The 27,782-nt window shown below is 44.3% G+C and overlaps 3 protein-coding genes, 1 long non-coding RNA gene and 2 other non-coding genes across 6 annotated transcripts; 5 read left to right on the top strand and 1 right to left on the bottom strand.

Moving 5' to 3' along the window:
* Positions 1 to 3,072: 3,072 nt before the first annotated feature.
* snapin (SNAP associated protein) lies at positions 3,073 to 4,302 on the bottom strand. Its single transcript, XM_085445731.1, has 4 exons — positions 4,106 to 4,302; positions 3,934 to 3,980; positions 3,743 to 3,861; positions 3,073 to 3,470 (listed from the first exon to the last, which is right to left on the bottom strand). Exons 1-4 carry the CDS (start codon positions 4,300 to 4,302, stop codon positions 3,363 to 3,365), a joined length of 471 nt encoding a protein of 156 aa, XP_085301857.1. The 3' UTR covers positions 3,073 to 3,362.
* Positions 4,303 to 4,491: 189 nt separating this feature from the next.
* On the top strand, positions 4,492 to 10,434 carry chtopa (chromatin target of PRMT1a). The gene is made up of 6 exons (XM_085445730.1): positions 4,492 to 4,556; positions 5,050 to 5,139; positions 6,175 to 6,325; positions 8,441 to 8,615; positions 8,990 to 9,133; positions 9,767 to 10,434. Exons 2-6 carry the CDS (start codon positions 5,075 to 5,077, stop codon positions 9,955 to 9,957), a joined length of 726 nt encoding a protein of 241 aa, XP_085301856.1. The 5' UTR covers positions 4,492 to 4,556; positions 5,050 to 5,074; the 3' UTR covers positions 9,958 to 10,434.
* A 1,181-nt stretch (positions 10,435 to 11,615) lies between these two features.
* LOC146683774 (uncharacterized) lies at positions 11,616 to 13,865 on the top strand. Its single transcript, XR_014917395.1, has 4 exons — positions 11,616 to 11,695; positions 13,077 to 13,130; positions 13,667 to 13,696; positions 13,773 to 13,865. It is a non-coding gene; the product is annotated as an uncharacterized LOC146683774 (long non-coding RNA).
* Positions 13,866 to 14,085: 220 nt separating this feature from the next.
* LOC146683773 (small nucleolar RNA SNORA8) lies at positions 14,086 to 14,223 on the top strand. The gene has a single exon (XR_014917790.1). It is a non-coding gene; the product is annotated as a small nucleolar RNA SNORA8 (small nucleolar RNA).
* A 586-nt stretch (positions 14,224 to 14,809) lies between these two features.
* Positions 14,810 to 14,940, top strand: LOC146683772 (small nucleolar RNA SNORA18). Its single transcript, XR_014917788.1, has one exon. It is a non-coding gene; the product is annotated as a small nucleolar RNA SNORA18 (small nucleolar RNA).
* A 3,504-nt stretch (positions 14,941 to 18,444) lies between these two features.
* Positions 18,445 to 21,195, top strand: txnipa (thioredoxin interacting protein a). Its single transcript, XM_085445483.1, has 6 exons — positions 18,445 to 18,829; positions 18,974 to 19,049; positions 19,153 to 19,300; positions 19,390 to 19,749; positions 19,829 to 20,131; positions 20,219 to 21,195. The coding sequence occupies exons 1-6, from the start codon at positions 18,574 to 18,576 to the stop codon at positions 20,264 to 20,266; spliced, it is 1,191 nt and encodes a 396-aa protein (XP_085301609.1). The 5' UTR covers positions 18,445 to 18,573; the 3' UTR covers positions 20,267 to 21,195.
* Positions 21,196 to 27,782: the final 6,587 nt, after the last annotated feature.

Genomic DNA, 27,782 nt, shown 5'->3' with positions numbered 1-27,782 from the left:
CCGCTAGCCACGAACTGTCTGGTTCGCCTAGATTGGCCCGCGAGACTGTTTTTCTAAAGTGGCGCCGCTGAGGATTAGCCCCGAGTCACCACCACTAACTGGAACGGCACGGCTCGGTATTTGAGCACGACTCCAGCTCACACTGAATACATCAACAACGCATGTTAGTTCACTGACACGTCATTTACATGTGCAACAGCACAACTTTGGCCTTCTAGCAGCAAAAACAGGGAAAATGGCACTCGGAGAATCCTTACACGAAGACTGCGGTAACGTCCGTGGGGGGAGGGGGCTATGCCATGATCGTTTTAAATCAGCTGTGACCCTTCTAATGAAAAATTTAGATCCTGTCTCCCAATAACAAGCCAGAAGTGCTGAGATTGTTGCAGAAGAATGGACTCAGTGAAACATTCACAGTCCAAACAGAACATTTTGTTTCCAAAATGTCAGATCTGTGAACACCACGCATTTCTCCCAGTACGGTGACGATTTGGTAAAAATACAGACAACTAAAGACACTACGCTCTACAGGTACATTTGCATTTAAGTGTCTTTAAGTATTTAATGTGTCTATAGCTGAACATACAATTCAACGTGTACAGAGAGTTTACCTTCCACAAGTACGTTTCTACTCTGGTTTAAACAAAACAGTCCCTCCAAGTACTTAACAATACGCGTCTGCTTTGAAACTACTCCAGGACAAACAGCCACAACATTAAGGGAACAAACACTGTGCTTGTGTAACTGCAGGACAAACAAACTCAGATCACATCAGCACAGAGAGCCAGTAGTTTACATTTGGGGCTTTTCTGATACAAAGTCTTAATAATTTACATCATGTTCAGGTTTATTTTAGGAAAATGTTTGGATTAAAATACAGCCTTTAAAGGACATTAGTCATGTTGCATAGGAGAAGGTCCTGAAGCCAATGACCTCCATGTGCCTCCAGCAGCAACCCAAGAAACTGTCCATCACATCTTCTCTCTTGCATGTTGTTACAGGAGCAACATTTCTAACATTGCCGTCATGGATAGAAGTATTTACTGTACATTACATGGAGAAACGTTCTGAGCCACCTACATATTACACTTGCTGATTTTGGTTCTGTAATTCACCACAATGCATTTTAATTAACTTGGATGCAGCTGAAGTGCAGACTTTCAGCTGTAATTCAGTGGGTTGAACAAAATGATTGCAGAAAAATGAAACGACCTGGATCTTTTTTAAAACACAATCCCTTCATTTCAGGGGCTCAAAAGGACAAATTAAATAACTGAAAGTAAAATGTTCACTTGTAATACTTGGTTGAAAGCTCTTTGCTGACACTGACAGCCTGAAGTCTGGACTCGTGGACATCACCAGATGATGGTTTCCTTCTGTTTAATGCTGCCAGGCCGTCACTGCAGCAGCTTTCAGTTGCTGTTTGTTTGTGGGCCTTTCTGTCTCAGGTTCAGTCTTCAGTAAGTGAAATGTTCAGCTGGGCTAGGATCAGGTGACTGACTTGGCCATTTAAGAATATCCCACTGTTTTTCTTTGATAAACTGGGTTGTTTTGGGTCATTGTCCATCTGAACTATGGAACATTCAGTTTGACTGCATTTAGCTGGATGTGAGCAGACAGGCTGTCTCTGAACACCTCAGAGTTCACGCTGCTGCCTCTGTCCTGTGTCACATCGTTAATAGACACCAGTGTCCCAGTGCCACTGGCAGCTATGCACACCCGAGCCATCACTGTGTTTTACAGATGATGTGATATGTTTCTGATCACGAGCCGTTCCACACCTTCGTCATACTGTTTTCTTGCCATCGTTCTGGTTGATCTTGGTTTCATCTGTCCAAAGGATGTTTTTCCACAACTGTGCTGGCTTTTTCAGTTCTTTTTGTTTAATCAAAGTCCAGTCTAACCTTTCTATTCTTGAGGCTTATGGTCGGCCTGCACCTTGCAGTGAACCCTCTGCATTTAGACTTGGACATCGATACAGCTACCTCTCCTGGAGAGTGTTGTTCACCTGGTTGTGATGGGGTTTCTCTTCACCGTGGAAATGATTCTGTGATCATCCACCACTGCTGTCTTCTGTGGACGTCCAGGTCTTTTGTGTTGCTGAGTTCACCAGTGCTTTCTTTCTTTCTCAGGATGTACAATCTGAAGATTTTGCCACTCCTAATATTGCAGCAATTTCTCAGATGAGTTTTTTCTGTTTCCAGTTTAAGTACGGCCTGTTTCACCTGCATGGAGAGCTCCTTTGACCACATGTTGTCTTCCAAATGCAAACACCACACCTCAAATCAACTCCAGGCCTTTTATCTGCTTAATTGATAATGACATAACGAAGGAATCACCCACATTTGTCCAATTACTTTTGGTTCGTTTAAAAAGCAGGTGGCACATGTTAAGGAGCTGAAACTCCTAAACCAGGGGTGTCGAACTCCAGGCCTCGAGGGCCGGTGTCCTGCAAGTTTTAGATCTCACCCTGGGTCAACACACCTGAATCAAATGATTATTTCATTACCAGTCTCTGGAGAACTTCAAGACATGTTGAGGAGGTCATTTAGCCATTTCAATCAGCTGTGTTGGTTCAAGGACACATCTAAAACCTGCAGGACACCGGCCCTCGAGGCCTGGAGTTCGACACCTGTGTCCTAAACCCTTCATCCAATTTGGATGAAGATCGTCTCAAATGAAAGCTGCACATTATGTCAGTGTCCATTATATAAGTATAATTGGAATATGTTTCAGTAAACGGGTAAAAGAAAAAAAGAAAGAAAACAACAGCAACTTGTGTCAGTGTCCAAATATATAAGGCCCTAACTCTGTGGTCTGCCACTGGGCTGCTGAGTTACTGGGGTTTCCAACACTTCCACTTTTGACACCAGTGAATACCACTTCCAGTTGATTGTGTATCATCGTGGAGTAAAGATTCACCGACAGTGGCATCTTGTACACTTCCACACTGCCTTACAGTGAATGACCCATTCTTTCACAAATGTTTGTGAGGCAGGTTGCAAAGCCAGTGATTGATTTCACACACCTGTGGCAATAAAAACATCAAAAGATTAAGAGCTGTGGCTCCTATAGTTTTGTCCACATAGTGTATCTATTTATTGAGTGCATTAGAATTATTACATAAATATCTCCACTGTGCAAGCCCGTACTCTGAAGTTGCCAAATGGTAAGCAGACAGCAGCTTTTTCACTGTGACAAAAGCAGAACATCAGCGAGGTATTAAACAAAAAGACAAGCAAATGTCAAAGGAAGACCGGCCCCTCCTGGTTTTTAGCTTCCTATAATCACAATCAACCGTTCCTGCTGATCAAAATAGCTCACAGTATTTACTGTGTGGAGCAGGAGGTTCAAGGTGAGGTTCATGGTTTACTAGGTGAGCGGGAAGCGAAGACGCCCGATGTCTCCAGTATCGTCTTCCTCCGCGCCGTCTCTTTGGCCACGTTGTGGTTGAGCCGCCTCAGACGTTCCTGGACAAAGAAAGCTCAGGTTGTGTAATGTTTCTATATCGTTTTCACACCATTTTCAGGTAACTTGAATAGTTAGTATATCTGTGGTCGCCATGGAAATCGGAATTACAAGTCTCGTCATACAGTATTTGTAGTATACCTCCCTTACAGGGGCCCAATATTACATTATACTAATTTCCTGCCTAATGTCTGATGTGACGAAGGCTGATCGTAGGCATGCTGACGGGCAGAGCGTGATACAGAAGAAGCTCAGCTACAGACTGGTCACTGACCTGAGCGTTCTGCAGGATGTTGTTTACTAGCACAACTCTACGCCTCGCATTCAGCAACTTCTTTACATATGGGTCCAGGTCCAGAGCCACCTTCTGATGTTCGTTTATCCTGCATAACTCTGAAAAACCGCACACAGCACGTTATTTATGAATCTTTTATAGCTGATGCTATATTTGAAGCAGGACCTTACCTGTGGCCAGACCGTCTATATGTTCTCTTAATTCCACTTGGCTTTTTCTGTAAAGAAACGTGAGTCACGTGAGTCCAGAGACAACTGAACAACAAAACAATCAGTCTGACGGGGAAAGTCAGCTGACTGTCAACAAGCTGGCGCGGTCTAATCTAACGAGGACGCGAGTTACCTGACCGAGTTCACATGCAGGTCGAGCTGCTGTATCGCTGGTCTCAGGAGGTCGAGCAAACCCTCGGCAACAGCATCGTTACCAGAAGAACCTTCGACTAAAGCTGTAGCTGCCATTTTACTGAACCAGCGCGAGCGGACAGGAAGTCGTGCCCTCGTGACGTCAGCGTCACAAGAACCTCTCCATTTTCTTCCCATCAGTAGCCAGGAGCACCATTTTAGGCTTTCGGATCGCGAAGGAGTCTCGATTTCCGCGTTATTACAATATTCCTGGGAGAGTTTGATATAGGGTCGCTTACCTAAGCGCTGTTTCAAACCGCGCGTGCGTGGGGAGCTAGTATATGGTCAGTTGTATTTAAACAGGATACACGGACACCTATACGAAGCCGCCGTGCTGCTAAAGCTAACCTTAGCTAGCTTTGAGGCATTTCTCTACCAACGCAGAATCCGCTGTAAGTATGAGACGAAGTTGTTGTTCGTCGATAAACGACATGCTAGCGAAGACGAGGCGGAATCGTTACTCCGTGTTCTTGTCTCTGCAGTTTGTTATAACCGGATGGACGCTCGCTAAACATTTAATTTTTCCACCGGACGTGATCGACAATTGGGTTAAAATTAAAACGTTCTCTTAAAGAATCGATCCCTTTTGTTGCTGGTGACACAGAAAAGAGTTTAAAGAAGTTGAAAACTTTGCTAAGTCAACCAAACTGGCGGTGGTCTGAAGTGTAGCTTGGGTGGGAGGGGGTCGTGGGTTACTCCTACAGGGAGGATTTGTGTGACACTGTGTGTAGTCCTCTCTGTTAAACACGTGTGTAACAGCTGATGTTAATTACAGCAAATTCCTTGCAACAGTGACTTAAAAGTGATAATTTAACTTCTAGTAGTAGTGCGTACATTATGTGTAAAAGAGAGGGAGGTGAAACACATTCTCTTTTCTGTTTCCAGGACTCTACAATCAAAGTCTTTCAAAATGAGTGCGGCTGCCTCCCAAAAAGTTGTCCTGAAAAGCACCACCAAAGTGTCCCTAAATGAGCGGTGAGAGGCTACGCACCCTGTCAGAAATTAGTCACCTGCTGCCAGCCTTGGCTTGTGCAGGTTCTGATACTCTCTGCGGAACCTACTGTTGGGACCAAACCTGATATGGATGCAGCTCTGGCTGTTCCCGTGTGTGCGCTGCTCATTCAACTCTCTTGGCCCTGTCCTTGTTTGTGTTACATGTAAATGAAGTGTGGGGCAGGAGGGGCTTGCCCAGGCCAAATGTTTTGTGTGAGCAGCACGCACATGTAGACGAGGGGTGACTGTAGCGGTCGTGGTTGGTAAAGCATACGCAGAACCAGACCACCATCCTGTAAATGCCTCGGCACGCTGGCTCCCTGTTTAAACAGCACTGTATACGTCATGTATACACCATTAAATGGGACAGGAGGGCTAAAGCTAAGTCAGTGAGATGGGGCATCTCGTCTTTTCTGCCTCTCATCTTTTTCTCTCTCAGACCAGTAAAAGTGAAGCTTTTTATCTCCTCGTGTTCTATCATCTTTCTTCTTCTTCTTTCTCCTTTCCCTGCTCAGAGTACTCAGTCCTAGCTTGGACGTGACAAGGGACTACCCCTTCCCCCCAGTTCCCTAGTTCCTGACCACTTGGTGGTTTAAATAAAGTCACGGTCCATCCTGTAAGTGGCTGGGTGCCAAAGCACACCTCATGCCCTGGCCTCTGCTGCTGCGACATGATGACATCCCTGCAGTGTCAGCTGGAGGCTCGTAAGTGGCAATTGTGGCTCTTCTTCTGAAACTTTCTCTCTCCTTCTGTCCTGAAGTCTGCTTTCAACTGTTTTTTCTCCTTGTGTTAATTTTACAACACAGGCTAAAGTCAAGTGTAAGTAACTCTGGAATATCATATGATTGAGAGAGAAAATAAGTGCCAACAAGTGGAACAAAGTCTAACATGACTAAAGAGCTGCCACGATCGTCCATATGAGAAATGACATGATGTGGAACCCTGCTTCCTCCTCCTCTGTATATCCCCTGTCCCCTTCTTTTACTTCCTCCTTCTTTTTCCCTCCCACCTCTAAAGCTTCACTAACATGCTGAAGAACAAGCAACCCACTGCGGTAAGCATTCGAGCCACCATGCAACAGCAGCATTTGGCTAGCGCCCGCAATCGTCGGCTGGCCCAGCAGATGGAGAACCGGCCTTCGGTGCAAGCCGCTCTGAATCACAAGCAGGTGAGCGCGACGCTCGGGTGAAATTGGTGTCCGTGGCACTGTTGGTTCCATCTGAATATGTTTAACCCGAATTAAGGCTACGTCCACACGTACACGAGTGTTTTTGAGAACGCAGCTTCTTCTGTGCGTTGGGCCTTTCATCCACACGTGCACGGCGTTTTGCATCACTGAAAACAGATTTTTAAAAACTTTATGTGTGGACTCAACGCCAAGGGTGTGCACCTTTTTTTTTGCATCACACGTTATTGTTTCCATGCGATGAATTTCTACAATATTGACAAAATATTGTTGCTGTTAATCTGCAGCTTTTACATGCTTTCATATACAAATACAGTTTAGAAAGACATCTTTGTTTACGCTTTCCCTCCCAGGCTGCTCGACTTCTGATTGGCTAACATTTCTACACAGTTAGGATTATAGACAGGGCTGCACATAAGTGGTCTGCAGGTGCGCATGCGCTGTCAAAATAAAAGATGCGCACCAGATAAGAAGTTGCAACGCGCGTTTGCGTACATAAGATTTTCAGGAGGAGGACAGACATTTGTTTAGAACTCTTAAAGATGTCGAAGAAGCTCCTTTAAGCAGTTACTGTGATGTTCCTCCACCTCCAAAGAATGGCAGAAGGAGTCCGAAGAAACACGTATTCTCGTGGTTGCAGGAGGTGAGCTGGCTTCAAACAAATGATGAACGCACAGAGATGTGGTGCAGAATGTGCCGTGAAATTCCCACTCTAGTGGACAAAAACACTGCCTTTTATATGGACGCAAACGCGCGTTGTAATTTCTTATCTGGTGCGCGTCTTTCATTTTGACAGCGCATGCGTACCTGCGGACCACTTATGTGCAGCCCTGATTATATCGCCACCTGTTGCTTTGGGTCGTTTTTGAAAGCTATTCAATTTGTTTTTTGCATATAAATGTTGACGGGATTTTTTTATTTAAACGGAAAATCTCAGTTTACAAAAACACCTGTGTCCATGTGGACGTGGCCTGAGTGTGTGAGTAGAGAAGGAAATCAGTCACCCGTGGTTCTCTGATGCTGCTGTTCACCACAGCAGTGGGTAAATAAAGAGCACAACCGAAGCTGAACTGCATCTATGGTCCAGTCAGAATCTGTGATCTTGAATATTTTGGATCCATCCAGTCCTCCAGCTGGTCTCTGACCTGGTCAGTCTGTGGACAAAGTGTGATGTGAAATTTAAAAAAAAAAAGATTACCTGGAGCCTGCAGACATCAAACCACAGTGTCAGCAGTGATGCTGAGGGATGGTATCAGGTTTGATAGGAAAACACCTGGATTTTTCCATTTTTATATTAACAATGACGTAAAAGCGATCGTGCCAAAACGGTTTATTATTCCAGCCATTCCCCAAACCTTGGACTGCCACAGCCCAGTTTGAAATGTGAAAAGCTTCTGCTGCTCACAGCTCTGATCAGTGTTTGACAATTAGGCATTTCTTTTACGTTTCGGGTGACTTAATTCTCCACACGCTGCTCTGATTTCCAAATGTTCTTTCCAAATAACGGGGATTGAAAAATGGGTCGGAAGACGATCATCCCCTGGGCTTGTTTCAGTTTTCATGGCAACCTTAAACTGACTGCAGAGTCCAAGTTAAAATGTCCTTTTTGACAGAAATGTTCAAAGCCCTTTGATTTTGGAACAACTCCTGTACAAGTATAAGACCTTTTAAAATGATGTAGTCTATAATAACAAGTTCCTGGCTCTTTCAAAATTAAAATCAAAGGAAGAATCCAGCTAAGGTACCGACAGCATTTTAGATTTGATTTCTTATTTGTTAACGTTTGTGATTGGAGTCGACTGCAGCGTTTGTGCAGAGTGTGAGAGTCCTGGGTGAAACGTGTGCATGCACACAGAGCAGCATGATTGCAGCCTTCATCGCAGCTCTGTGGCAGCACGTGAAATCCAGCCTGCCCAGCACCTGTAGGTCACGCTGGCCTCGTTCAGTAAAGACTTGCTGTGAGTCTGAGCCGCAGGTCATTACGAGGCTCCTGTTACTGCCATGTGCAAGATGATATTTCCTGAGGATTCAGCTTACTGATTTTAATTTTGTCGTAATTGCTTTTGTAATGTAGCATTTGTAATTAACATGTGTCAGAGCCTAAAGCAGCGACTGGGGAAGAGCAACATCCAAGCCCGGCTGGGTCGGCCTGTTGGGGCTCTGATGCGTGGAGGACCTCCTGGAGGCAGAGGAGGAATGCGTGGGATGAACAGAGGAGGTCTTCGGGGACGAGGCAGAGGAGGCATAATGAGGGGAGCTCTGTCCCTGAGAGGTATGTATCAACAAACTTCAGTGTCTGCCTGGATTCTAATGGCATCCTTTAAGCTGTGTACATACTGGAAGTGATTTGCAGGAGACTGTAGATGGTGAAACACATTTGGCAGGTGGGACCCAGGATCTTATCTCTCATCTCAACGTCCATGCAAGCGACTACCAATGAGTGCGCAGGGTGCCATTGATTGACATGTAGCCTAGCATTGAATGCATTAGAGAATTACCTAGGCAACTGGTACCTGGGATGTCTGCAGGAGACGGGCCGCCAACCTTAATGCCATGTGGGACTAGTGAAATGCTTTCAGAAACGTTGGTTTGACTGTCGCTTCGTTTTTAAGTGCTCCTACTGAGTGTTGGCTTTGCATTACACAGGGAAGCGAGGTTCTACAGGTGGGCCCATGCGAGGCCGTGGTTCTGCCGGTCGTATGGCAATGCGTAGAGGAGGCCGCCAGCGTGGTGCAGGTGTTGGAAGAGGAGGAGCTCTGTCCCGAGGAGCAGCTCGAGGAATGCCCAGAGGTCAGGGGCTTATTGTTATTTAATTCAGCTTATTTGTGTAGCACCAGTGAACTGTCATTTTTTAATATCTATTCAAAACTGTTTTATTCATACAGTGCAAGTCACAGCAGCGCTCGCCTCAAAGTGCTTCATGTTACGGTAGAGACGCTGACACAGGACAACAAAAAGTGATAACTAATGACTAAATGTAGAGTGGGGTAAATGCTGTAGCTGGATAAAGGTGCATAAAGTGCATCATGGGAAGCTCCTGGCAGCCTAGGCCTATTGTAGAGTAACTAAGGAAGGATTCAGGGTCACCTGATCCAGCCTTAACTATATGCTTTATTAAAAAGGAAAGGTTTGAGCCTAATCTTAAAAAGGACAGAGGGTGTCTGTCTCCTGGATCTAGACTGGGAGCTCTTCCACAGAAGCTGAAGGCTCTGCCTCCCATTTAAACTTCAATTATCTGATGAGCTACAAGTGAAGCAGCAGATTGGGAGCGAGGTGCTCTGTTGGGGTGATGCGGTTCTTTGAGGGCTCTAAGATAAGATTATTGAAGACTTTGTGAGGGGGACTTTAAATTCAGAGCCAACAAAACATTTGCTCTTCAGTTGAACAAACTCCTGAAGATTTCTGCTCTGTGTTGCTTGACAGGTCGCGGGGGGCTGCGTGGACGTGGCGGTTTTGCTGGGCGACGTGGACGTGGCCGAGGTGTCGGTAGACCGGCTGTTACTCGCGAGCAGCTGGACAACCAGCTGGATGCCTACATGTCAAAGACTAAGGGACATTTGGACGCAGAACTGGATGCCTACATGGCCCAGGCAGACCCCGACTCTATGGAGTAAAGGACTGTGGACTGAGCACACAGAGGCGCTGAAGTTGGACGAACAGTGTAGTGTTGATGTGCTGAGAAATGATTGTTAATTTAGCTGAAAGTGATGACACTTTAGGTGGCACCCAGTAGCGGTCTAAACAATATTGTGTGGGTCACTGCTCGGTTGTGCATCGACCCGCTCGTTCAGAGCCCTTTTAATCCTGGAGGGACTTCTTATGCATTAACAAACCCTGCTGTTTCTAGACTTCTGTGTCCAAGACGGGTTTTTTCCGTTGTCATTTTTTTTATTTATTTTTTTTTCTCCAAAGGGACAAACTGTCAAAATTTTACATTTGTTGAAAGCAGTTTTTAAATGTGCTTTTCTTTTAAACATTTGCCTGCTCGAATCGTGGGAATTCAGAAGTTTTAAGCATCACTTTGTTTGCCGTTTGCTTACAGTGAAATGTTCTAGGTGAAATTTGAATTAAAGTGGAAACTATTTCCTTAATTGTGTCAAATGTCTGAGTTTTAAATGTGCATTCACATCCAAGAGCTGGCTGTCTTTGAATGGTGTTTTTGTAGGAGGGGGGGTTGATGCTTTCACTTCTGCTGTTTTCACAAAGTAACTTTGAGGATGCCATGTTCATTTTGGGCCGAAGATGGCTTTGTTGCACCAACAGAATAGTTCTCATGAGTCTGTGGGGTATCTAATGAAGTCAGAGGACTTAGTGCCACAAAAAATAAACAACTTTTGGAAAAACCTTGTTTGTTTTTTTTGTTTTTTTAATGAAACTGAATTATTCCCAAGTCTTTCACTTTGCCCTCTTTGACTTTTTTTTTGTAAAAAGAAAACTACAGTGAGTTTCTGGAGTTTGGAGGCTCAGCATTTCTCTCAGCTTGTACTTGGGTGCAGTCTTTGATCTGAATAGTTTGTTGTGACTTGATTGGATTTTAGAATCTTATTTCTTCATTGTTCAGCTGTGTTTGGTTAATTTTCTGCGATGAATTTTAATGTAGTTCCTGTTTTGTTTAGAAATCGTTCGTGTGTCAACACAAAAGGTTAAACAGACCCGTTAAAGTATGCTTGTAGGTAACATTCACAAAGGTAGCATGGTTTGGCACTTAATTTTACCCGTCAGAGTATTTTTCTAGCTAATATTCATAAAGGTAGGACAATTTGCCACTGAATTTCGTGTTGTGCGCATGCGCAGAAACAACGGGTAGGATGGATTACCAGAACACCGGATCAATCCAAAGATTGATAATGCTGATACCACATTGGTATCAGATGGTTGCATAATGCGATCAGTATTTAAATTTGCATTTAGTACTGTTGCTGTTTCATCCGAAAGTGGACGTCTCTGTGCTAAAAGCACTTGTCACGTGTCTTGCATATTTTGTTGCCAAGCCCTCAAATGAATGAGGCTGAGCAGACGCGTGACGTATGTAGAACGCAGTGAGTGATGGCAGACACAAAGGAGCATCCTGTGGAGACACAAACACTAGAAACTTTGCAGGAAGGCTATTTGCTATTGTGACACCAATTTATACAAACAAGAACACTCGCGATAAACACAGCTGCTTTGTACATTAATAGTATGGGCTCTTGCTATCAGCGACGCTGGAACTGTATTTGCTTAGCATCGGATCTGCAGCGTCGCGTGAGTAGGTGTCGAAAACCGGTTTCGAGTGACGTAACACTTCCTATAAAGGGCTTTGCGCCGGGTCTCGAGTTCCTTTCTCTGCGGTCCGTCATGCGAGGACGAGAGGTAAGCCGAACTGAGCGTGTTGGTTAGTTATGTCCTCTGTGTGTATATAGATATGTGGTTGCATACGTTTTATTATTTAAAACTTAAATGCGATGCTCTTAAACCTCTGTGAACATAGCTAACATCTAGCTTGGCGCTAAAACTGTACGCGTTTTTTAGTATACAAGCTTCCAACAATGCGCCAATTTATTTTTAAAAACGACAAAAAAATAAACCGTCGACTGGTTTTCCTCTGGTTAGAATCGCGTTTCACCGCACAGAATCACAAAGTCAGGACAGTCCTTACTCTGTGATTTGCTCGAACCTGGTGTTAACACAGGGTGTTAACTTCGGGACTCCCGGAGGGCCTGGTTAGCTTTCTGCGGGGAGTACGACCCGACCTACGCACGTGGAAGGCGCCGTGGCGTATGTTAGTGTGGGGTGCCCGAGGAATATCTGGCCGAGCAGAGAGGGCACTTCTGCTGCCCGCTCCACTCCGAGGCCTGTCCGTCAGCCTGCAGTGCGCGCTGTTGTCGGAGGGAGGCAGTGTGCCGGATGTGTTACAGCGTGTCTGTGAGCCAGCCGCGACAGAGCGAAGCTGTAATAGAAAAGCTGAGGTGAAACAAAGAGTTAAAATGATGAAAAGCGTCGCTGCAGCCGCTGTCTGTGCTTTTCCTGCTTTATATTTTGCGCTCTGGGTTTTTTCGTGGTTCTTTCGTACTCTGAGCTCTGCTATCGCTCCGTGCTCTGTTCTGGCTCACTTGTCAACCAATCAAAATTCGGCAGGCTCAAACGTCATCAGCTTCCAACGACGCGCAGTCAGGGTCTTGGAAATAATTGAATGTCTGTATTAAGTCCTCTAAAAGGCCTGTGAAGACCAACGTGGGCTGCATGTGGCCCACGACGTAAAATGAGTGTGAAAGCCGTCCTTTAGAAGTTTCCAGAAGTGCAACGTATAAATGTAGAGACAAGACTGTTTCTGGTAACCTGTAGTCAAAAACTATTGTACATCGATGCATTATTATCATAGCAAGTGTTAACAAGGCAAGCCTGCCTTATTGATATATCTAAGCTTGTATTACCATGGAGACGGTGCTGTTAATTAAGAAACCAGAGTATTAAGAGCAGTGCACCTCTTGCCGTGTGAAAGAATGCAGCTTGGGTGTTATGAACTGAATCGTATGCATATTTTTATATGGTATCTGCCCACAATGCCACAGTGCAATCACCTGCTGGGGTTTTCCTGCACTGTGGACTAATCCCTGGGCTACAGTGGCTATAGAACATCAGGTTTTGCTTTCACCTCTGCATCATTGGTTGCTTAGTGGTGACAATGACCCTGACACACTCGACATACAAGTTTGCATCCCCTCCCATTTAACACAAACTTCTCGTTTTGCAGGATGTGATGGGGAGCAGTGGCTCTACAGTTCTTGCTGCTGCGATGGTGCATGTGGTCAGTTGTATTTAATGTTTGTTTCAACAAAACTGTACTGTAATGGCTGATTTTTGTCTGGTTGCAACGCTCATGGGTCAGCCTCAGCTAAAGCACTATTAAAGATTTGTTAATCCAAGCAACAAAGCAGAAGATAAACAGTGGCTGTTTTCACTTCAACAACAGAAATGGGCTTTAGAGTCCAACCATAATCTGCTTGGCTGTGGTGCCTCAGCTAAATATCCATTTCTTCCTGTGTTTTAAAAAAACAAAAACCTGCTTTAGCAGTGGTGAAGCACCAAAATGAATATGACACACTACTTTCACGCATGACTGTTGATTAGCACAGTATGAGCTCTGGTTCTGTCAAGTGGGCCATAAAGCTTATGCAGTGCAAAGAGCAATATATTCTCTTGCAACCCACTGCTGCAGACTTTCCGCAGCAGTGTTACTAATGAGAACTAACATCTGTTGGTGACCTCGCGTGTTCTGTAAACTGACCTGAAATTTCAGTTTGAAAACTTGTTAAAACGAGAAACTGTACCGTTTCCCTGCAGGTGTCGCAGACGACGCTTCAGTCCAACTCGGTAAGTCGTGCTTGAGGACTAATGTGCTGTAGACCAAGTAATGATGATTGGCTTAATATGTTCAACTGCTCTGAAGTGTGAGTGACAGCTGCCTCTCTGAACACCTGCTGCACTGTAACCACAAACTGAGTGTTGTTGAAGTCCCGCTGACCTCCATCCTACCTCCTTCTGGCAGGTTTTCCTCTTGACCTGACTTTCTGCACTGAGGCAGCAGTAAACGGTACGTCGCGTTTCTGCATCCATATCACTCCCACGATGTAAATGTCCACCACAGTGAAAACCAGACTGACACATGATTAAATCAGTGAATCAAGATGTGCAAAAGGAAAAACAAGATCTGTTAGAATGAATGTTAATCTCAAGGAGAAGTGAATTGGAGCCACAATGGCAGCACTGTGTGGTATCTGCAGCCAGCTGCTTCGTTAGCTGGTTTGTTCAAAAGTCAGTGCAAGATGAACTCAACAAATGGCATCGTTGGTCTCCCGACTGCTTGTGTTTGGAGTCCTGGTAAACATGTTGGTACACACTGCATTACTCGTGGATCCGTACTCATCAAATAAAGCTGTTTTTGTTTTTTTCCTGCAACTTAATTTTTGTTGCTGATCTGAAAATGAATTGCTTTTGTAATCAGCCATGGTGTTTGTCCCAGTAACCCTGCATCAACTGCTGAGCTCACTGTTTACCTTTTTCCAGGTTTCTGCTGCCACAACTGATCATGTCCTGATCCAAGGTTTCAACTGCAGTAATGAAGGTGAGGATTGGCCCAAAGGACAAAAGGGGCTGGAGCCTTGGTCCTTCCTTACTAATGTCTGTGGAAATGTGTTTTTGCACAGAGTAAGAACAAGTGCATATGCAGATTCTCTTGTTTCTAACGCTGTTTATCTTGTGCAACTAAAATAATTTTGTATCAGCAGGTTGTGCCAAAATGTTGCTGCCACACCTCATTCCCCTGTAAGTGTCAACATGTTTCCCACGAGGTGCAAGTGACAAACCCTCTATTGTTAGGAGGAAGCAGCAGACTGTCCAACTGAAGACGCTGAAATAAATCAAGTTCAAGTAAGAAATTGACTGGTGCTTGATGTAGTCGTGCATATCATTTATGCTCCGTAGTATGCTGAGGTCTATCCCGACAGACCTTTCTCTGTAGGGCCGTGTCGTTGGAAATGCCTCACAAAGTAAATCTGTTTCGCTTTACCCACATGTTCACTGCCATGAACGTTGTGAGATACTGATGCAGAACAAGTGTCTGTCAAATATTACCAACTGCTCCATAGATTTTCTATTCTGTCATTGTTTACAAGTCTTATCAGTGGACTGTTTTCATATCACTGGTTAGGGTGGACCACACAGATAAACATGGATAGGAGTAATCGGTATAGTGTGAGTACCGTGAGGTTCTGTGCATACCACGAGCCTGCTTTAACAGTTTCTTTTTTTAAATTTAATATTTTTTTAAATGAATGATCTCTGAAAATCCCTGAACTCTATAAAACTCACAACATGAGGTTTTCAGCAACATTTGGAAATTTTAAAAAGAGGGAGAGATCTGGAGCAAAGAGGCAGAGCAGTTACCGCGACGATGAGCTCAGGTGGCATGGAGGAATTCTTTCCGAGCATCAAAAACAGCAGCACTTGTTACCGTAATCAACATTAAAACTTCTCCAGTATGAGGAAAAGCCAGCTGCTCGCATGCAAAGTGACAGCAGTGAAAATGAAATGTGCAGGTGAACAATTAACTTTAGACTTGACAGTTAACTGAAGCCTGCAGCAAGCAGGCCTGGGTCTAAAGACGGTCTTCATTAGAACATGACAGGACACGCTCCAATAATTTAATAAACTCTCCATATTACTGTGAAGCACTTTGGTGTGCCTTCGGGTTTTTAAATGTGCTATATAAATAAAATTGTATTGTAAACCCATGTGTTTCAGAATCTGAAGGCTGTCCTGCCTGCATGGAAAGGACTGCAGCTGATCGCTGTAAGTAGTGTTTGTGCGTCTGTGTGTCAAAGTGGTCATGAACCAAGGCTGTCAGGATTCTGTGTTCCTGTTTAGCTGTGGACATGACCAAAAAGCAAGCCATCCCAGTGGGCTTCTCAAGCAACCAGCTTAGAAGAACCTGTTGGGAACATTTCCTGAGGGGTATATGAAAAAGCAAAATTCCAGGATTAGTGACATGTTGAGGCTTCACTTTCAGGAAGGTGTCGCTCAGTCACTTTGATTCAATAAAAATGTATTTCTATAAGGCCAGTTCACAGTAAAGGTGCTTTTAATGTAAAAGAAGCTCCAGCAGAACCAGGCTCAGGGGGTGGCAGTCGTCTCCTGTGACTGGTTTGGGGTGAGGGTAAACGATCATGATGTCGTTGCTATAACGACGCCTAGCCCATTGGGGCAGTAGTTGAGTGTAGTGACAAACTGTAGAGTCGAGCTAAGCAGCTGACATATTCAACACAATTGATGTCACTGACTTCACTTAGTGACGGTGCTGCAGTCATTCTGTGTCTGAAATCTGTTCTTTTCCTTTCAGGAATGGATCAGTGATTCCTGAGAGGAGACGGTTCTCCAGGCTGACGCTGGCTTTGGAGGAAACGTGTTGTAACCTTTGCAAATGAGGATTTAATAAAGGATGTCGTGTTACAGCAAACCTTGACTTGGCACTTGTGTTTGGACCTTGTTTAAGTCTTTGGCTTGCAGAAACAAGGTCAATGAATACTTGGTGGTAATACATTTTAAAGCTCCGTACTTCATGATGATTTTGGGACATGGATGTCTGAGGGTTGATGTTTACACGTGTTCAGGTCTGATGGTTCCAGAACCTACTGAGGGACGTGGGGATTTTTATTTTATCACTGACTATTTTTAAAGAAAAGATCAAGGTTTTATTTTTAAAATCTTGCCTTGTCATAGATTTAATTCCTGCACTGTCCTATTAAACTTGAGACTAGCACTCACTGATACTGGGTGTTTGATCTTGATGCAGAGGGCGCTGGTATACTGTAGTAGCTTACTTTCTCCACTAGGAGGCAGCAGTACTCCATTAGCTTGAACCTAACAAGTACAACCTACAAAAAGTAGGTTCACAGAGCTCAGAACGGCTTCGTGCAGGAACCAGACACCATATCGACGTTCCTAAGAAAGCTGCTGGGAGTTCTCCAATACTAGGTTTAACCTAGAAATGGCTAGATTTCTCCATGGGCTGTCATGAAGCTGTTGGGACAGGCTATTTTAACATCTTCTAGACTAGTGCTGTCAAACATGAGGCCTGGGGGCCAGGAAAACCCCAACCCAGCCTGCTTGGCTAGGTTGGGGTTTTCCTGAGGCCATACATTTTCTTTAGTCTATACTTGTCTTCACAGGTTTTAGTTTTACTTTCTTTCTCATGAAAACCTCCCATGTGTCCACTAACAGTACACCAAGGTAACTACATTTTCAATGTATTATTTTTGCACATGACTAATTGCAGGTTAAGCTCAGAGTCATTCGCTTTCTTTCTTTTGCTACAGGAAAAACTGAGAAATGTTGAACCTGCTGCTCTTTGTCTTATGTTAAAAGATCTTATTGATTGCACGTATAGTTGCACTCTTGCCACTGACTGAAATTAGTTTGACTCATCCATGTAAGGTAAGAGTATAAAATGAGCTTGACATCCCTGTTTTAGACCAAGACTCAGTATTAGACTTCCCTTTTTAAATGCTTATATTGTACAAAACACTCCCTTATTTCCCTGAAGCTCATATAAAGGATATCCATCCAGTTTTAGCCCTCTGTTTAGTGTTGACCTCGAAACCTTGAGCGTTCGATTCATTCTTTAAAACAGCTACTGGACAAAAAAGGCTACAGTGAAACTGAAGATGTTCAAAAATTAAATATTTCAATAGGTTTATAATTTCATGTGCCTTATGTATTTTTGTTTTTGCGAGTGATTATAATCTGTTTCGTTTATTCTACTTTATCAAAGTATTTGGTGATACTGTGAGCTTTCTTTTTTTACCTGTCCCGTTTGGCTCTTTCGCCATCAGAATTCTTGTCTAAAGGCGAAGAAAGATGCCCAACAGATTTACTTTACCAAATGGACCATCCCAGCCTTGCCATAATGATTGATAATTGATTCACCTTTTATTGTTTATTTTATTTTTACTTGTTAAATACGGGACAGACTTGACTGGGGAAAAGAAAGAGGGGAAAGAAAAACAGCGGGGAAGAGGGACGGAGATAAAGGGCAAAAAACAAAAACCAACAAAATAAGCAGACAAAAAAATACAAATATCAATCACCTGTTGAGAAAGAAAAAGAGAAAACAGGCAGAAGAAAGAAAAGAGCAACATAATAAACAACATCGCGATGATCTATGTGAATATAACAGTAAATACTAAATATTAAACAGCACGTAAGATCGACAGCGCACAGTGTGCTTTGCGGTAGGAGCTAAAAGGGTGTCGTTTGTGATACTGTGAGCTTTCAAGTTTCCCCTACATGTGATACTGGGTTGACTCATTGTCAGGCCAAGATTTCACACGTTTTAACGTGTTTACTATAAATGCAATGTTCTCTCTGTGTACTTCCAGTTTCCTGTGCGCGCATCTGCTGAGCACGCTGTACATTCTCCCAGCCACGCGGTGTACACGCGTTGTTTCGTTGCGCTGATTGGGCAGGGCTGACACAAACAAAGTTTTCTCCACCAATCAGAGCGGTGTGCACGCACTGAGCCATGCTGTTCATTCTGCCTCCTCGTGCCCCGCTCATAAAAACTGCCTCCTCCCTTTGTTTACAGCAAAGTGAATCGGTCGCTCGACGTGTTTGGATTATCGGTAGTTTCCAAGGGATTTATTTGTGAAGTTTCACGATTCAGCTCATTTTGTCCATTTTCGAGGTCGTCAATCATGGTGGCGATGACGAAGAAAGTTAAAATCTTTCAGATAATCTTTTCCGATCCCAGTAAGAGTTTTTACTGCGGCGGAGACACGGTGTCCGGCCGTGTCGAAGTGGAAGTCAGCGAAATGATGCGGGTGTCCGCGCTGAAGCTTCTGGGTCTGGGCTGCGCCAAGGTGGAGTACGCTAAAGGCAAGCAGCGGTGCCGACAGGAGGCCGAGTACCTCAGACATGAAACGGTCCTGCGGCTGCAAGACCAGCCCACAGGTACCTTTATGCTGGATATCCTGGAATGTGTGTTCGACATTTACCGGCTTAAAACATGTTTGTGGGTGTTGTAAGAATTGTCAGGGCAGCCGTGAAACCTGCTGTGCATGAATATTGCTGTAAACGGTTTACTTTCTTTTCCAGACTCTGACGGCTCCGTGGTGTTGAGACCTGGCAACAAGTACGAGTACACGTTTGGATTCGAGCTCCCTCAGCAAGGGTGAGGATGCGCTATGTGACGCATGATTTTCCGTTATCTAAAGAGATACAGTGTGCACCTCTCCACCGACTTACAAGTGATGGAGCAATAACGGTTCTTACAGGCAACTGGTGTCGTCATACAAGGGGAAGTTCGGCTACGTCCAGTACTGTGTCAAAGCCCTGATGGAGAGGCCGCAGCAGCCCGTGCTAGAGTGCAAGAAATGTTTCGAGGTGGAGGAGCCACTGGATGTCAACACCCCAGACCTGCTGGTGAGTTCACTAATGCCAGAACATAGTCAGTGTTTTTGTCATTGAAGCTTGGGACTGCATAACCGAACAGCCTTTCTGCTGCTCTTCAGTCTCCAGCAGGTGGCATGAAGGAGAAGAAAGTCACCTGCATGTTCATCCCTGACGGTCAGGTGTCATTGAATGCAAAAATTGACCGGCGTGGATTCTGTGAAGGCGAAGAGATCTGCATCAATGCGAAGTTTGAGAACACCTGCTCCCGCATTGTTGTGCCCAAGGCTGCCATCATAGCCAAACACACCTACCAGGCAAACGGCCGCACCAAGATCCTACGCCAGAAGCTGTCCTCGGTGCGTGGTAACCACATCATCTCTGGGATGTGCGACGCCTGGCAGGGAAAAACTATCAGGGTACCGAAGATCAAACCATCCATGCTGGGCTGCAACATCATCCGCGTGGAGTACGCTCTGATGGTGAGCCTTCAGTTTCTGAAAGTTTTGGTGTTTATCTCGTAAACATTGGTGTTAATAACTGTGTTTTTCTGCATCATAGATTTACGTACACATTCCTGGTAGTGACAAGCTGATCCTGGAGTTGCCTTTGGTCATTGGGACTGCCGGTATGGGCAGCCGCAGCAACAGTGTGAGCAGCCAGGACAGTTCAGCCAGCACTGCCTCCCAGAGCTGGGTGTCTCTCAGGATGCCTTCTGAACCTCCGAGCTACTGCGACGTGACCCGGGACTGCCGCCTAGACCAGCCTCTCACACCTCTCCTTGATGACTTTGACGGCGATGACAGTCCCATCTTTATGAACGCACCAGCCTTCCAGTACCCAGCGCCGCCAGCCTACAGTGAGGTAAGCATCTCTGGTAACTTAAAAGTGTCCTGTTAGTAAGAAGTTGCGTTCCTTGAGATAACTAAAAGGAATTACGTGTTTTTTCAGGCGGAGGAGGAGTTCAACGGCAATGCTCACATGCTGCCGGTCTGCTGAAGTCCACCAGTGGGAACCGTGGAACTGTGGTCTACCTGTTAAGGACCAAACTTGAAAACAGGCAGAAGGTCTGAACTCCAGAGGAGGTTGGATGGAGAAGTAAAGGCACGAGTGTGGAGGTGGACTGAAATGTTGGTCGTTTGTTATGTCAGCTGCCTTCAACCTGCTTCATCGCTTATGAGTCTTCCTGCTCGTGCTCCTCAGACCAGAGATGTTGAGGCCCGATGGCACAGTGATATGCTGCATTTCTGAATAAGCTGCCCTTTCCAGAGACTCTCCATTTACAGCCACTATGACTTTGTTACTGGGCCGAGCACTGGCCTGCTGTGGCACCGTGGCTTTTTCTCATTGCACTCCAAGCCTGTATTTTTACAGGACTACTCAAAAGGAAACATCCTTTTACCAGTCCACTCAGTTTGCATCGCTGTTACGAAATTGTTGGGAACACTGTTGCTTTTCAGAATCACAGCATGTAAATTTCTTCCTTAAATGTCAGTAGTGTTACCAGTGTTTGAAAAAAGTCCTTTATTCCTATATTGTTGCACTTTTTGATCGCTTTTGACTCTCCTACTGCCCAGAAGACTCTGTTCAACTGAACAATGTTTTTGATGTGGAGATATGCAACTTCCTCCAGTCACCACAGCTTGGTGACTGGTGCTAATTACTGCGAGTGCCGTCCATACCACACGCTCTCGATGGAACGCACTTTATCTGAGGATCCTTGTATCTGATCTGCAGTTGTCCCAGACAACATTTCATTTAAGAGTTCCACTTCTGTGAATTCACAACTTCTGTTCTTTCAGGGCGCAGGGAAATCACTGTTAATGACTCATTTGTGAGAAAATATGTTTGTAATACGCTCTTGATACGTGCAGATGTTTTTGTATGAAACCCTATGGGTTCTTTTTTTATTAAAAACTATCCACTCACTTGTCTACCTCTTCCTTTTTTCTTTTTTTTTTCTGGTTGTCAGCTAAAAAAATTTAATCGCTGCAGGTTTTTGTTCCGCTTGCACAAACTCTTTGCGCAGCGAGCCGATGGAGAGGTCTTTAATCGCGTGTGCCGTTATATCTGCCCGTTTCTGTGAGTCGGGGCGTTTTCCCTGAGTAGATGACAACAGAAACAAAGATTAATACAATAAAGGCGTTTCGGTCAAAGAATGGTACTAATTTATATTTCTTTGTATTAAAATGTAATATGGACCTTTGTCATAGAAATGCTGGAATAGATTCCACACACTGTGGAATCTGACAGGGGAAATTAGTCAGTGGTTTATGTGACTTGCAGCAGTGTGGCTGAATCTATTTGGTTTCTCTTCCACAGCATGTCTTCGTCCTGTCTTCCTTCTCTCACCCCAACCAGTCACAGCAGATGGCCCCGCCCCTCCCTGAGCCTGGTTCTGCCGAGGTTTCTTCCTGTTAAAAGGGAGTTTTTCCTTCCCACTGTTGCCAAAGTGCTGCTCATAGGGGGTCATATGATTGTTGGGTTTTCTGTATGTATTATTGTAGGGTCTAGCGTACAATATAAAGCGTCTGGGGCGACGGTTGCTGTGATTTGGTGCTGTATAAATAAAACTGAATTGCATTGAAAATATTTTTCTTACACTTTTAAATGATGTTCTCCACTCTATACTACGTGCGTCAGTAGCCATTGCGAGCAACAGATAAGCAAAGTTTGTTTATCCAACAGTGCCTCTGACAGGCTCAGCTCATCTGCTGCTTCACAGCCAACCAATGGCAAACGACGAAAAGTCATGTTTAAGCTTCTCAGAGGCAGTGACATTTCCTCTGCTCTTTTCCTCTCCCTGGGAAATGACTACTGGAGCCTAATTGTTATTAAAAGTTCACAGCTTGACTTTCAGCCAAGTGACCTTCACACATTTGGCAAACACTAATAAACACAGTTTGATATTAGAAATATGAAACTATGGATGTAAACTTCATAACAGGGAAACAAACCAGCCTCGTGTACAAGGGTGACCAGCAAAATGCTTTTAAGCCTCAAGAAGAACGACTTTATTAGTATTTTAATATCATTATTAAAAACAATAAAACAGAAAGAAAACCATCAGGAAACACTTTTCACTGAAACGTATCAAACACACATTTCTTTTTCTTTTAAATTGGAAAACCTTTTTCGGACTAGACGTGTATCCAGCTTTTGGAGCCTTTGCTGAAACTTTCCACCTTTTCTCAAAACACAACCCAGAGCAGTTTCACGAAACAAAGGACTGTTTTGGAACATCGAATCCAAACATGCAGTCTAACCAGTGATCCGTGTCTCCACAGCCAGGTGGCTCATTCCCAATATCCCGTTTCATCTAAACGTAGTAAGAAGGGTTTAAAAAAAGTTATTATGCTACAACAGTTTTTCCCACGTTACACCGGCCACACATGCTTCCTGTTACATTCTCGTTCATATGTATATTTAAGTCTGTCTTTGCCAATGTATTTTAATTCAGGTGTTAATAGACATGTTTTATTAGAGAAACACATGATATATTTAACTTCATATGGTTTAGACTGAACAAGAATTATAATGAAATTTAGTCCAATTTTTAAATGCATTTTATTTTGTCAATTTGTTACCTTTAAGCAAAATATACATATAATATGTTTTATTTTAATTAGTTAATTGGGCAGCCCGAGCACAAATGTAGGCGACTCGCCTCATATAGCTGCCAGCTGGTGGGGACTTACACCACCAGCGTTTAGTCGCCTACAGGCTTGAGATCTCCACCCCTGCCTCAGGTGACCTCACTGGGGCTAAAGTCTGGTAAATGGGCTGATTCTTACACAGCACCTTTCTACTTTCCCAGAGAACTCAAACATACAACATGCCTCAACATTCACATTCATTCGTACGAGCACTTGTTTTTTTCTATGCTTAAGTGCTTCCACACGGGACACCTTTAAATCCCTGAAAATGAGTAATTATCTGGGTGCAGGCTGTGGGTCAGTCTTTAAAGGCAGACATTATGTTGTTACAAAAAAGGCCCCACTTATCAAGGCCATGAACACAGGAAACTAACTGGATTTCCCATGAGTATCATCTCAGGCCGACTGATTTTTCATACTTGGAACTCTTTTGATTCTGCAGTTTGGGAAACCCTGAAAGGTTTTAGGACCCAGGGGGTCAAAGTGAGGGCAGCAGGTGCTTTCTTCTGTCCTGGTTGGTTTTAGATGAAGGCACTATTTTAAGCTTGATTCTGAGATATGAGCTCTGAATCACACTTATCTGGAGTTGGAGGTTTCCTGCTGGGGACACTGAGGTGTTATCAGGTGATTGCTACATTGCTGGCAGGCTGTGCCATTAAAAGAACTGTGTGGGTCTTTGGTGTTGTGCAGACAGGCCCGGCCCTAACCAATCTGGCGCCCTAGGCAAGATTTTAGGTGGCGCCCCCCCTACATCGGCAGTGTAGTGTATGTACTCACAAGAAACCGAATAGCTTTGTCTTTGACCTTTTTTTTTACTTAAAGAAAGCAAATTCACAATCAGAATAATTAACAAGATAAAAAAATATATGAATAAATAAATGAATACAAAAAATAAAAAAATGAATATATGAAATACAATAACACTGCTTGATGCTGCTGCAAAACTGGTGGGTTGTGCTGCTGAGGTGGAGGCAACAGGAAGACCGCTTGATGCGGGTGGGGTGGCTGTAGCTCAGGTGGCAGAGCAGGTCAGTCACTAACCAGAAGGTCGGTGGTTCGATCCCAGGCTGCCTCCTGGCTGCATGCCAAATATCCTTGGGCAAGATACTAACCCCGTGTTTGCCTGCTGGTGGTGGTCAGAGGGCCCGGTGGCGCCAGTGTCCGGCAGCCTCGCCTCTGTCAGTGCGCCCCAGGGCAGCTGTGGCTACAATGTAGCTGCCATCACCAGTGTGTGAATGTGTGTGTGAATGGGTGAATGACTGAATGTAGTGTAAAGCGCTTTGGGGTCCTTAGGGACTAGTAAAGCGCTATACAAATGCAGGCCATTTACCATGCTGCTGCATCATGGCTGGGTTGTGCTGCTGAAGTGGAGGCAGCAGCGGTAGATGTGGTAGATGGCCCAGGGGTGGGATTTAGAAACTTCAACAGTGCATCTGAAGAGAGGAGTATGTGACACCACTGAGTATTAAAGTCTAATAATAAAAACATATGATTCCAGGAATAAAATGAAATGATATAATATAAATGAAAAACCAAAGAGATATATGTATGATGTTAACTGATATGCAAATTAGATTCGATTCAATTTATTGTCATCATTACAGTGAAATGCTGAATAGCAGAATGCAAAGTAACAGTATAATATCATATGAGAATGTTATGTTATGATTATCTTTGACCGAATCACAGCAGTGCTCATATTAAAAAACAGCATTCCCTCTCATGTGATATTGCTTAATTAACATTAATGATGTGCGCTTTAACAACTAGGCTTACAACTATAATATATACAGGGGTGGAAAAGTGACTATTACCTGCAGGGTAAACGTTAGCTAACCAGAAGGCAATAACAATGTAAACAAAAAACACCTGCTTAAAAGATGAATACAAATGAGGAATGGTGGGAAAGGTGGGAGTACTGTAATTACCTAACGTTACATTATTATTTTCCATAACAATTTAGCCCCCTCCACAATATTAACTGACGTTAAAACAGTTAACTAGCTATTTATTGATTAGCAATTAGCGAATCATGTAACATTAGCTTAATGCTAAAAATTTAGGTTACTATCACATTCAGACAAATAATTTCATGTAGGCTAACGTTACCTACCTCTGTCTTTTTCTCGTTTCTCCTCCTCTTCTTTTCTCTTTTTTCTTCCCTGGGCACCTGACAGTTTTGGCCTTTTTGACATCTTGTGTTGACTTTTTGATGTGGCGACGTCCAAAAGGAACCATGATACGGGAAGGGAGGGGGCGCACCGTGCGGGGAGGGGGGGGGGGGGGGGGGGGCGTAATGTTGTAACAAATAATATTTCTATTAAATAAGCTTTACTTTGCATTTTAATTAACGTGGGATTATTTTTTGTATTTAGAAATAATAGTACCAACTTTTCTTTTTTTTTTCAACATTTGTGGCACTGGCGTGGCGCCCCCTGATGGACGGCGCCCTTAGCATTTGCCTATACGGCCTATGCCACGGACCGGCCCTGTGTGCAGATAAGGCCTTTTGCTCTAATAACGCCTTGTTTTGCAAACTCTTAATAATAAAATGATATAAAGATTTGACCTCTTTATTCCGGACTCGTCCCTGGATGAGTTTTTAACTGGAAGTTTGTTTAGTAGGATAAACACCTCAGTGTTACAGATTATTTCAAATGAGCCAACATTCTTCCAATCTGTGGCAGATTGGAAGAAGTTGATTTATTGACCCCTGACCAGCCCTACAGGAATTCTCTCCTGGAGTTAGATTCAGATTAAACAGTTCAGCTAAAAAACAAATTTCATCTGAACCAACTGGAGCCTGCAGTGCCTCAGACGCAGAGACGGTGAGGACAGCAGGAAACTCATCGGGGCTTCACTCCCTCCTATTAAGGTCTGCCTGACTTTGGATCCACACTTTTCACCGTCTGAGGTCCATCAACGCGTTCCCGAGCAGTAGGGCAGCGAGCTGGGGGGGGGTTTCTAATGACTTCTTCAAAAACAGGCTCCTCCCATCTCGCCTCACTGAGGCTAACATTTGTCTTTAAGGCAAGAAGAGGAAGACGCCGACCCTGCAGGCCTGTTCCACCTCCATTGTCGTTCCAGTGCAGAAGCTCAGAGAGACACAGACGGAGACTTTGCAACAACTTAATAACAACAACAAAGATTCGGGCTGGCAGCGCCGAACCCTCAGGAGATCCTTCATAGTCATAAAAATGAATAAAACTAATGATGATAAATCTCCAGACATTTGCATTGTGGCTCATTCTTAAGTTTCACTCTGAGAGATGAAGTAAGGCTGATGAGAAATGTTCTCATGTTCCAGGCATGTGTGTTTGCGGGCAGCTACACCATCATGTCATAACTCGGCGCACGCCTCGAGCCATCCCCAGACGCCAGCTGTGATTGGCTGAGAGGCCAGAGCACTTGCCCCCTGTCTGACTGAATAAAGGCTAGCATTCACGAGCTGCGTGTTCACACCCACCCACCAAGACACTCACAAAATACCAGCAGCACAAGTACACAGACACACCCGCCGGTTTTCAGCAGATCGCTGTCTATTTCCTCATCCGCCCATTTGTTCTCTCAGCGGAGGCGGTGATTCACCACAGGAAGTTCAGTTTGCTTACTGAGCGAGTCTAGTCATGAGTGGGACATCATGATACAGTTGCCTCAAATAAACACTGATTGCTGAGGCTCTTCCAAAAAAGCATTGAACTGTAAAACCGGCCTCTTTAAAGCCTCCATTTATGATGCCTTCAATCCAGTTAAGGAGGCATAAAAACATTATTTCTCAAAATGTGACCAGGTGCACGATGGCGACAGTACAAAGGTTAACAGGACAAGTCATTAGGCCTTCTTATTGTTTTAGACAGGAATGATGTTCAAGCAGCTTCATCTTTTCCCAGTTTTCGATTTGGAAGTGTGACAACAGAAGAAGCTCTTAACTGAACAGAACTCGGCCTTTGTGAAGCCTGTTTCAGGAAAGGGAAATGTGCTTGTGCAAAGGCAGAGAAACAAAGAGAGAACTGACCACTAAAGGAGAAAAGTGGCTGAAAGACATTTCTTCACATAACAATTATTGCAGCGTCTGCCTTCCAGTATAAAGCCGCCTGGAGGCGACCGTGGTTGTGCTTTGCTGCTTTGCTGCTTTGCTGCTGCTGAACTGACACAAAAGTTGCTCCTCAGGAACTGGACGAGTTTCCTTCATTCTTTCTTTTCACAGTGTCAACCACAGGAGAAAAAAGTCCTCTCTGTTTCCCCCAAAACTTGAGGACTGATTGGCTGAAGCCTGTTGCTAAGTGTTCTGTGATTGGTTGGAGTCCTTGTTCATGCGTGGGGCATGCACACAGGGCATGTGGGCGTCTTCGGGAGGAATTTTGTTTTTCTCATGGCTCCTGGGCAGGACGGGGGGGACTTTCTGCTTCCTGCTGCTTGATCTGCTTTCAGTTTTGATATTTTAGTGGGTTTTTGCCAAACTTACTTTTGAATGGAAGCGAATAAGTGTTGAAAATGTTACAGGTTGTTCCCTTTCAGGGAACTCTGACTGTCAAAAAGTCACATGGGTTTAGTCAGCGGAGTCTTTAATATGGTGCAAGCACAGGTATGTAACTGTAAGTCACATGGTTAACCATGTATTCCTACAGTACTGTATTCTGCTTCATATCCGTGACCAGTTTGGAGTCACCAGTTAAACTGGCATTCATGCTTTTGGGTGGTGGGAGGAAGTCAGGGTCCCCAAAGGAAGACAACACAGAGGGCCCACCCACTGTCTGTCCTGGGAGGAGATACTCAGAAAACAAAGTCAGCAGTGATAACAGTGAACAAGGTCATCGCCATTACAACAGTTACTTTATTCATGCATATTCTAAAGAAAC

The sequence above is a fragment of the Copadichromis virginalis genome, linkage group LG22 (genome assembly GCF_057382275.1).
Source record: "Copadichromis virginalis isolate Kocher_CV1m ecotype Utaka linkage group LG22, C_Virginalis_male_GT1.1, whole genome shotgun sequence".
Lineage (NCBI taxonomy): Eukaryota > Metazoa > Chordata > Actinopteri > Cichliformes > Cichlidae > Copadichromis > Copadichromis virginalis.
Note: the sequence above shows the minus strand (reverse complement) of the source record. Positions and strands in the feature narration are given on the sequence as shown.